This window comes from Elgaria multicarinata, chromosome 11 (assembly GCF_023053635.1).
Source record: "Elgaria multicarinata webbii isolate HBS135686 ecotype San Diego chromosome 11, rElgMul1.1.pri, whole genome shotgun sequence".
NCBI classification, from domain to species: Eukaryota; Metazoa; Chordata; class Lepidosauria; order Squamata; family Anguidae; genus Elgaria; species Elgaria multicarinata.
In genome coordinates, this window is record NC_086181.1 from 48600531 (window position 1) to 48610579 (window position 10049).

The 10049-nt window shown below is 64.4% G+C and overlaps 1 protein-coding gene across 1 annotated transcript; it reads right to left on the reverse strand.

Moving 5' to 3' along the window:
* Window positions 1-2491: 2491 nt before the first annotated feature.
* TAF6 (TATA-box binding protein associated factor 6) lies at window positions 2492-9956 on the reverse strand. Its single transcript, XM_063137525.1, has 15 exons — window positions 9829-9956; window positions 9171-9349; window positions 8947-9033; window positions 8429-8582; window positions 8272-8328; window positions 7980-8099; window positions 7404-7546; window positions 7018-7095; window positions 5122-5223; window positions 4837-5019; window positions 4639-4713; window positions 4418-4543; window positions 3943-4116; window positions 3471-3680; window positions 2492-3331 (listed from the first exon to the last, which is right to left on the reverse strand). Exons 2-15 carry the CDS (start codon window positions 9324-9326, stop codon window positions 2960-2962), a joined length of 2037 nt encoding a protein of 678 aa, XP_062993595.1. The 5' UTR covers window positions 9327-9349; window positions 9829-9956; the 3' UTR covers window positions 2492-2959.
* Between the last annotated feature and the right edge of the window lie 93 nt (window positions 9957-10049).

The following is a 10049-nucleotide window of genomic DNA, read 5'->3' on the forward strand; positions in this document are numbered from 1 at the left end:
TCTCTCATTACGTTTATTGTGGCTTATACGAGTTTTATTGGTTTTGATCTGTTGTATATCACTTTTGAAATGTAATTGATTCCTTTGGAGAAATGGCAACAGGCGCAGCCCCTATCTCTGAGAGCAGGTCTAGCGCTGGTCAATGGGGGGGGGGGGATGAGGCCGGGGGAGACCCCTCCCCACTGCTGCCCAGAGAAGAAGCGCTCTGGAGCCTGCCCGCTCCTCCTTTTCCAGCTTTCCCCAAATTCAGAGCCCAGCTTCCCTCCAGCCACCCCCGCCCCGGCCTGCAACTGTGGGCTCACATCCACCTCACAATGGCCTCTCCGCCTCCTCGCAGCTCCGGCCGGTTTTCTGTCCGCAGCCCCAGTCCAGAGAGCTCGGAGTGGCCGCCAGCCATGTCCCCGCGGGAAGGCCCCTGCCAGGAGGTCGGGAACTGGGCGGCCCTGGTCCTGGCCGGCTCCGTCCTGCTCTGCGTAGCCAACAACGCCATCTGCTTGGTGGTGAGGAGCGTTTGCGGGCGGCGGGCCCCAGGCGCGCTCTCCCCACGGGCTCCCGGGCAAAGACCTTCCCTCCCGGCCGCCGCTCGGCTTCCAGGGAGGGGAAACAGCCGGATCCCACGACGGGGAGCGGAGCGGAGCGGAGCGGCGGGAGCAGCGCCTGTCCCGCTCCCCCGGGCGACCACTTGCTCTCCCCGTCCGGCCGAGCCTTTCGGCAAGGAAACGCCCCCGAAGCCCGGGCTGGGCTTGGAAGGCGAGGCCCGCTGACCCGGCCTTCCCTCGCTTCCCCGCAGCTCGCCCCGCCGCCTGCAAGACCAGCGAGGAGCCGCAGCGTCCGCTACCAGGCGCCCAGGAGCCGGAGCCCGCAGCGGAAACTCACTTGGGAGGCCGCCAGCGACCGAGGTTTGCTCCCCCCGGGGGGGGCTTTTCGGGAGCGCAGCGACCCTGCCGCTGAGCCACGGGCCGGCGCCTCCCCTGCGAACGGAACGGAGCGAACGCCCCTCCAGAGCTTGGCTGCGACTGCGGGGGCGGGGGGGGGCAGGGGAGGGCACGGTACATGGGCCGCCGCCGGAGCTCAGCAGAGGCCCCCGCCCTTTGCACCCAGTCGCAGGGCTCAGCCGCTGAAGCGGCGCCAAAGAACAGAGCGCTCAGAAGCACGTGCAGAGTGCTTTCCTTCCCCGCTGCAGAAGGCCGAGCAGACCGGAGACTCGGGCAGGGTGAGGCGGCTCCGGGGAGGTCCCGTGGGGCTCGCGGGATTCCCCACCTCGGCCAGGCCTAGGGTGGAGCCAGGCACAGGACGGGGAACAGGGTGCGGTGGGGCTTCCCGGGCGCCTCCATCCTGCTTTCTCTCCCCCCACAGGCGGCGGCCGCCCCGCGAAGCGTGGCTGCAGCACCTGCCGCTGCCCTTCCCAGCCGGGGCGGCGCCGGGCAGGGCAGCAGCAGCAGCAGCAGCGCCCAAAGGCTCCCCCGACGGCTAGCGCCCACGCCCGCCGCTCCCCCGACGCCTATGGCAGCTACTGGCTAGGCCCGCCGGTCGCCGTGCTGGAGAAGAGGACGACGAGGACAAGGACGCCGCCGCGGCCCCCCTCCAGGCGGCCCCGGAGCCGCTCGGCCTCGCCGTGGGAGGGCAGCCGGCCCCGGGGCCTCCCCGGCCACGTCCTGGTCCTGCGCGCCCAGCCCCAGAGGGAGCAGCAGCAGCCCCGCCGCCGCCCCCGGACTCCCCCTTCCCCTGGCGCTCCCCTGCGGGGGCACGTGATCTATGCGACGCGGGCCCGCTTCAACGCGTGAGGTGCAAGGAGCCGCCGCCAGAAGGCCGCCGGGGCCAGTAAAGTAGCCACGAAGGAATCGTGTGTGTGTGTGTGTGTTGGACCCCCGCGAGGTCAATCTCCTTTCAACTCAGCCCTCCGCCACCCCAGCCGCTCGCTCACTCGCCTTCCAGAGAACCGGACTCCTTTGCCATTCCCCGGGGGAGTCCCGGTTTCCCACTCCAATCCCCACAAGTATACCCATGTGAGGCAGCCCCCTACCTGCTGTTGTGGGTCTGGCTGGGCACCCTCCCTGCCTGGTGGGGATCAGACTGTGCAGCTGCACTGTAGCCACCCCAGCAAGAGCTGGCAGAACCGGTTGGGGTACTCCCACGCCCTGGAGTCTCCAAACGCAACACCCAATGGGAGCAACCCCAAAGGAAGCCTGCCTGCCCTCTTGCCTAACCGGGCGCCATCTGCTGGGGCTGATCCCCCACCATGCGCCAATGGGGGAGCAAAGAACCACCCTCCTTCCCCTCTCTTCTCAGGGTGGGATGGTGTTAGCTGCATCAGCTGCAGCATTGTGTGTGGGGCGGGCTGCTTTGAAATCAGTTTGCCATTGCAAACTTAGTTATGAATCGCATGTTGGTGGTGATGGGTCCTTCATTGCCCGAGAGTGACCTCCCTGGGCCCCACATCAGTCTGGTGTGGTGGATGTCTGCGAGGGAACACCACACACAGGCCAAGAAGTGGAAGGGACACGTTTATTGGATCCCAAGGAGCATCTATTTACATTTATGTAGTGGGGGAGAAAGAAGTGGAGGCAACATTCCTGCTCCGTGTGGGGGAACTCCGCATTTCCTCCGACCCCACCGTTCCCCTGGTGCAGTGAAGCTGCCGCTGGTAGCCCACAGGCTCCTGGGGCGGCCCGTGTGCCGGCAATGCTGAGAGCAAATCTTTGCCACCTGTTTCAGACAGGGAGTCCAAGAAGCAAGCTCAAGATGACGGCGGGCGCTGGGAGCAGGACGTGCCAGTAAACTGCCCCCCCCCCCCGAGGCCTGCAGGAGACCGAGTGTGTCTTCCCCAGAAGGTGTCGTCCTCCCTTGGTCCTGGGTAGGCTGTCCATCCACCGGGGCGGAGGAAGCACCCGGTCTGTCTGCCGCCGTCACTGCCTGGCCCACGTGGGGAAACGCAGAGCCACCGTCCAGCCGCTTGTCCTCACAAGGAGGGCTGTGGGGAGGCGGGCACCAGGCCCTGGGCCCCGTTGGCTTTGGTGAGGAAGGCGGTGGCGGCCGTGGTGCTGGCGCTGCCGGGGGGCTGGGGGCTGTCGCTCCGCTCCTGCTTGACGGTGGCGGCGGAGAGGGTCAGGCCGGGAGGAGCGGCGGAGGGCGAGAGCTGGGCGCCCGCCCCTTTGCCTTCTGTGGCAGATGGCAGGGACACCACAATGTACTTCTGGAGACTGCCTGATACTGGGGGGCTGGGGGCTGCCTGCCCCCCTGAAACCAGCTTCACCAGGGGTTGGGTGCTGGACACCGTGGTGGTGACTGGGGAGGTGGAGGTGGCTGCAGGGCCGCTGCTCAGCGTGATCACCTGTGGTGGTGGTGGTGGGAAAGAGAGAGGGAGTCACAGAAGAGCTGCCCCCCACCCCAGAAGAAGCACCTCCCTCCAGCAAAGCACCCACCCCCCACCACAGCAGCCGCTCTCGGAGCCCCCGCCCCTCCCTCCATACCTGCTGGGAGGTGGAGGTGCCTGAGGCGGAGGACATGACGATGAACTTGGTGGGAGGGGGCGAGGGCTGCGTTGGGGTGGTCGGCCGGGCAGAGACGAGGGTCTGCATGGGCAGTGTGATGGAGCTGGGCATCTTGAGGAGGCTGGGGGTCCGCGAGGCACTGCTGCTCCCCCCTTGCGGGGCCTGGGACAGCGTCAGCGTTGGGCGGGGCTGGAGGGGGGGAGAGAGAAAGACAGAGAGGCACCGTGGGAAAACCTGAAGTGGGGTTCGGCTGAAGTCAGGGGGGCCCTTAATCACAGGGCTAGGAGCCAAAGGCTGCTGTGGGGAGGAGGCCCAACTCCCATCGCTTCTCCCCCCTCCCCCAGCTAGGCAGGCCAGGGTTGATGGGGGTTGCAGCCTGACAACACGGCCGAGGCAACATGTCCCTCCCCACCAGCTTTGGGTAAACGGGGTGGGGAGGGGTCTCTGTTACCTGGGTGATGGTCAAGGTGGTGCGGTTCACTTGCTGGGCTTGCATGGCTGCCTGGGCCCGGGCCTTGACCACGTGGGTGCAGAGGAGGGTGCCCAGGGCTCCGTACTCGGCCCGGTAGGCCTCCTGGTTGTCAGGCGGGGAGCGCAGCTTGGCCAGGACTGGAGCACAGTGCTTCTGCGGAGAGGGGTGGGTGCGTGGGTGTGAGAAGGGCAGGAAGACCCAAACTGCACCAAGGGCAGCCCCCTCTCCCGCCCCGTGGGACGGCTTCCCCATTGCTTCTCTCCCAGGCCCCCGATCCTCCACACAAGCCATGGGAAATGGGATCCCCTGCCATTCCAGATGACGCCTGCTGGGTACATCTCCCCACAGGAGGAAAGAACGTTCCGGACCGGCCCCCTTTGGGAGAGGGACAGCCTGCTCCATGCATCAGGGGCTCTGCCTTGCCTCCCTACAGTGGACGCTCCTGCCCCCTTACCAGCAGGAGACTCTGGACGTGGTCCGCCCCGATCTTGTCAATGTTGCTGACCACCGGTCCCTCAAGCACGGCGCGGACACGCTCCCCCTCCACTTGCAGCCGGGGCAGGATCAGCGTCTTGATCACCTGCGGGGAGAGAACACCTTCCAGCCAAGGCTCAGGACCACAGCCACCCAGAGCGGCCTTCCCAGCATGCCCCAGGGCATCGCAACACTACCCACGTCGTGCCCGAGTTCAGCCAAGCCGGCAATCGATCCGTATCGCGTCGTCCAAGGGGTTTTCTCGTCCACCCAGCTCTGGTGGAGAAAAAGGAGGGGGGAGAGAGAGAGAGAGTGAGTGAGGGGCTGGGGTGGGGTGGTTCCTTCCACCTGCACACACCCACAACCCACACCCTTCCACCCTGGGTCCTGTGCCCTTACCTTAGTGAAGGTTTTGGTGATCCGCGACTGGATGTTGTTAGTGGTGGTGCTGAAGTTCTTACAGATTTGGGCAATGAGCCGGGCAGCAAAATCCCGCAGCGCCCAGTGGTTGTCCACATCTGGCCTGAGGCACAGCTGCCGGCTCACGATACAGGTCATCACGGCGGGAATGAGTTCGTGGAGCTGCAGTGTGGCAGAGCAGAGCACCGGCCTGATGAGCCCCAGCAGACCCGCCTCCCCCCGCCCCCTTCCCTCCCCCAGGGCCCAGGTGAGGTAGCTGCTCACGTATTTCTCCAGGTACAGGGTGGGGTTGTCCATCAGAGCTTTCACCATCCGCATGAGGTAGATCAGGAGGGCCAGGTTGTTCTGCACAACGTTCACCCGCACCTGTCAAGGGTATGGACCGGGGAAGGTGGGCTTGGCTCCATGGCTGCTGCCCTCTCCTTCCCCAGGTAACTATTGCCTTTGCTGTCTGACTTAGCTGCTTGTGTTCCCTGTGGGAGAAACTCTTCTTCACGTGCCTAAGCGGTTTGTTCATTCCTAACTTGTTATAGAATAGTTAAAAAGTGTTTCTAACTATTTAAAAGGTGTTTTTACATCCAGAAATAACTGATTATGGACACATTTGGACAACTCGATAGTCAGTCCTGTGTTGATAGTCGATAGGTGGATTCCTGCATTGAGCAGGGGGTTGGACTCGATGACCTTGTAGGCCCCTTCCAACTCTGCGATTCTATGATTCCACGGATTACTATCATGTTGCCTTGGGAGCTGCACCCTAAACCATCACCTGTGGAGTTGCCTATCAACGCAGGACTGACTATGCCCCACCCCGCCTTCTCCACGGAATAGTGGTGTTGGTTCCCATGAAAATCCCGCTTCACGCCAGGTCGCCCCACTGCCCAGACCCAGCGCGAAGGGGGACCCTCACGGGATGTCCCTGGGTGGGGCACCACCGCGACCTGCAGCACCCATGTGTTCCCAGGGTAATGCATGTCCTTGTCCCTGGGTGGGGTGCCACGATCGGGGCGTCAAGACACAAGAGACATCCTTCGCCTCCCCCCGCACACACATGATCCATTTTGATATGGGGTTGGCAGGGGAGCTTTTCCACGCCCCCGACCCCATATCCAAATGGATAGCAGAGCGGGGCGGCAGATACATGTCAGTTGCAGGAGGGATCCTGCACTGCTGCTGCCGCCACTCACCCCTTCTCCACAACGAGTGGGCAGGCGGCGGCACAAGGGTCTCTCCTGCAGCTGCCGCGAGCAGCAGACATGTGTCCGCCCGCCCCATCCCCCATCGCCACAAGAGAAGGGGGACGGGACAGCAACCCAAGCCGGACTCTTCTCTGGGGACAGCTGCCATTAGCTGTGATAAGAATCTGAACAAACACAAGCTGCTCAGGACAGCTTTGGGAGCCCTTGGAACCCCTCTCTCTGCCTCAGTGTGTGCAACACCATCATGTACAACGCATTCTCTCTCTCCCCTCTCCAGACTGTGCAAGGCAGGTTGTGGGCAGGAGAGGAGCAGAGCCCTGCCCCTAGCCGCTTCCCCCAGTGCCTGGGGCGGCCCGGCTAGAGGGGGGCTGGTTGTGCACACTACTGCCGCCACCGCCGCCTCCAGCACTGCTTTGGGCAGCTGGGACTGCCCTGCAGGCTTCTGGTTATGGGGAGACCAGCAAGCCCCTGACACCCAGGCAAAAGGCCCCGCTGGGCAGCCTCGTGATGCTCAGGGACTCCAGGACGGCCAGGAACAAGGAGCCACCCTGGGACGGGGAGGGATGCGCTGCTTTGTCTCTTATGCTGCGCTGTGGGTGGGGGAAGGAAGCCCAGGGCCACCTGCTGACTCCAGGACCTCGGGGCAAGAAGCCAAAGCAGAGCTGCTGGTGTGCCACCCCCAGGCAGGCAGGCAGGCAGGCAGGCAGGCAGGCAGGCAGCCAGCCAGCCAGCCAGCCTGGAGAGGGGCACCCAGGCCCAGCAGCTCCACTGGGACTGGGTAGACACGGCCTCCAACTCTTCTGTCAGGGAAGTGGCATCGAGCCAGCCTGGGCAGAGGGAAGGGCCCAGAATGTGGGGCTCACATTCTCTCCCCCCCCCCCCCATAGAACACCACTGGGGCAAGCCCGACCCTCTGGAGGAAAGGAGCCAGGGAAGGGGGCCTCCGCTCTGCTCTCCTTACCCCTTCAGAGATGAAGGTGCTGAACCGAGGCAGCATCTGGTACAAGCCGGGGTCCGTGGCGATGCTCTGGAGGGCCTCCTAGGAGGAGAAGGGAGGGTCAGTGGCAGTTTCAGTGGGGCTGGGAAGGGTGGGGGGCAAGGCCTGGGCAAGAGCAGAACTTGCACGCCAACCTCAGCGGGACTTGGGGGGTGTCAGGAGCAGGTGTGTATGGGGGCGGGGGAGAGACACACAGACCAAAGCAAGGAGTGAGCTGTTCTCTGCCAGAGGGGGCGGAAAGGACATGAGGGAGGAACAGCAGCACATTGGCCAGGTGCAAGGCTACATGGGAGGGTGGGGAGGGGGCACAGGGCTGAGCTGGGAGGGGGTTTGCAGGCCTGGCTCTTCACCGCCCGCTTCGCCTCGCAGGAGCCCACGCAGGCCTCGGTGATCTCCTTGTAGTACAGCTGCTGCTCCACGGAGAGCTCGTGGATGCTGCGTGGCTTCAGCTTCAGGGGGGCCCCCTCCAAAAGGGGAGCTTTCTTTTCTTTGCCTATGGGGGGAAGCGGAGAGACCAGATAAGCAGTGTGACGATGGGCCAAAGCAAGCCCATGTCAAAGCCTTTTCTCCAGAGTACGGTTGCAGGGAATCACGGGGGGGGGGGGGAATAAATAACAGTTGAGACATGATGGACTTGACAAACTACTCCCCTCCCCCCCACGCCGCTGCAACACTCAGAAGGAACCGGAATGTAAATCCGCGAAGGCCTCGCTCTAGGAGGCAGCCGCGTGGGCGCTCTGCACGCTCCTCTCCAGAACCCCACCGCTGTTTGTAAAAACCGCCAGAGCGCGACGGCTGCTCTGTGTGGGCGCGCGGCTGATGCACAAGTGCCTGGAGCACAGCAGCCACACACCACCATGGGCAAAACCTTTTGCCCTCTTGGCTTCCATCCACCCCAACCTCCTCCAGACCACGATGAGTCTGACCTTTGCCCTCGGCAGGCGTGGCACTTTGCCCTTTGCCCTTGAGGGCGCCCTCATCCTCCTGGCCCGGCTTGGTGGCTTTCAGGGGCTCCGTGGCCTCAGCTTTCTGCTGCTCCTTGGGGGCTGCGGAGGGGAGAGAGATGGACTGAGGCCGGTGGCCTGGCCTGTGCTGACCCACACCAGCCAGGGGGCAGGAGCCATGGCTTGCGAACAGCCCTCCTTGTTTCAGGGCAGGAAGCTGCCTTCGCCCCTCAAAGAGATGTCCTGAAGGTGAGTGCCAGAGCTCGCCACTCACCTGGCGGAGGGTTTTCTGGGATGGCAGGTTGAACGCCCTCAATGCTCAGCCAGTGCGCTACCAAAACAAAACACACAAAGAACCTCAGACAGACAGACACATCTCAGGGCCCCCAGAACAGGCTGCAGGCACCCAGCCCTTTTCCTCCTCTCCTCACCCTTGAGGCAAACATCAAGGGGCACACGGGGGAGGGGGGTGTTGATGATGTCACTCAGGTCCACCTCCTTCTCCTCGTAGAAGTAGAGCTCACGGCCCCCACCACTGGCGTAACGGAATGGGATGAACTCCTGCGCGTGGAACCCGTACAGCGGCTGCAACAGGGCCAGGAGCACAGAAGCAAAGGGATGAGAACAGGAAGGCGGTGGTGCTGGCAGCCTCCTCAGCCCAGAGAGGCCTGCGCTGCAGTGCGCTGGCCAAAGCAGCCAGCTGCTGCTCCTGCTCTGATCTGCCACCCGCAGCTCTTCTAAGCCCCAAAGACGAGCCCTGCCCTCCTGGCATTCCCCAGGGGGGAGAAGAATAAGCCGCTGGTCCACCAGGAGGTCTCCCTGCCCCCAGCAGTGCTTTCATTCCACAAGTGATCCAGGCTTTTAGGGCACATGCCACCCCCACCCCCAATACAAGCACTCACAGGATGGCTCCCTTTCACCAGCCATGGGTCAAATCTCCAGCGCTCACCTCCACGTTCTTCAGCTTGAGGGCGCAGTCGATGTCCCCAGTCGTGAGGCTCCGTCGCTTCCCCATCCGCATGAACTTCAATGCGTCCTGGGAGAGGGAGAGCGGAGATACAGCAGGGAGCAAAAGGGGGCACCCCACAGGCCCAAAGCGATGAAGAGCCCCGAAGACAGACCTGAAACACGTGTGGGTGTGCGCGGTGCCAGAGGCGCCCTCCCCTGCCCCACCTGTGCAATCTCCTTGATGCGGTAGCTGACTTCGTCTGCCAGGAGCTGGCAGGTCTCCTCGGGCAACTGCCCAATGCCCATCGACTCGGCCATGGCCTTCGCGGACTCCGTCGGCAGCTGGGTGCTGCTCACCTTCAGCTTCTTCTCTTCCGCCATCGCGGTCCGGCGGAGGAGGCGGTCTGCAGTAGGAGGCAGAGACGAGACAGCCCCACTCATTCACAGCTGCCCCCCCTCCCCACAAGCGCTGCCACACAGGCGGAGTCCGGGGACGGGCTGCTCCCCATCCACAGAGCCACGGGCCACCGCTTGGCCGATAGTCCTTTTCTCGTTGCCTGGACGGGGCAAGCGGCGGCGGCGGGGGGTGGGCGCCACCAGCTGACCTTACGTTTCCGTGCGCTTCCGGCTCCAGGGCAACCCCCCCACCCCCACGCCATCATGCTGCATCGTAGCGCGTTAATTCTTCTGACTGCTTCCCCCCCCCCCAGAGGACGCCGAGGAAGGGCGCCCAGGGAGGGGCACAGCGGCCGCTCGGGCCCGCGGGTGGGGGGGGCACAGACACCGCGCCTCCCCCTCCCGCCCCGCATCGTGGGCCAGAGGCAGACCGGCCCTCCCGCCCCCGAGCATGTGCAGAGCGCGACGGGCCCCCGCGGGGACTTACCGCCGGCCGGGGCGGTTTCTGCCGGCCAATACAGCAGCGGACCCTCTCTGACGTCACGTCCAAAACGGCGACGCCCCCTCGGACCGGAAGGACCCGGTGGGGGGGGCGTCACGGTGGCGACGGCGGGGAACGAACACTCTGGTCTGTGGGAGCCGCTGCTCCGTCTCGCTTCGTCCCGCCCCCTCTTCCGCTTCCGGTGTTGTCAGGCGCTTGCGGCGCAT

Excerpts from the sequence above, each read along its gene's own strand:
- TAF6 (XM_063137525.1), bottom strand. The coding sequence starts at position 9,326 with ATGGCGGAAGAGAAGAAGCTGAAGGTGAGCAGCACCCAGCTGCCGACG. Across the intron at positions 5,020-5,121 it reads CCCTGTACCTGGAGAAATAC|CTCCACGAACTCATTCCCGC; the intron begins GTGAGCAGCTAC and ends GCCACACTGCAG. Across the intron at positions 3,681-3,942 it reads CCACCTTGACCATCACCCAG|CCCCGCCCAACGCTGACGCT; the intron begins GTAACAGAGACC and ends CCCCCCCTCCAG.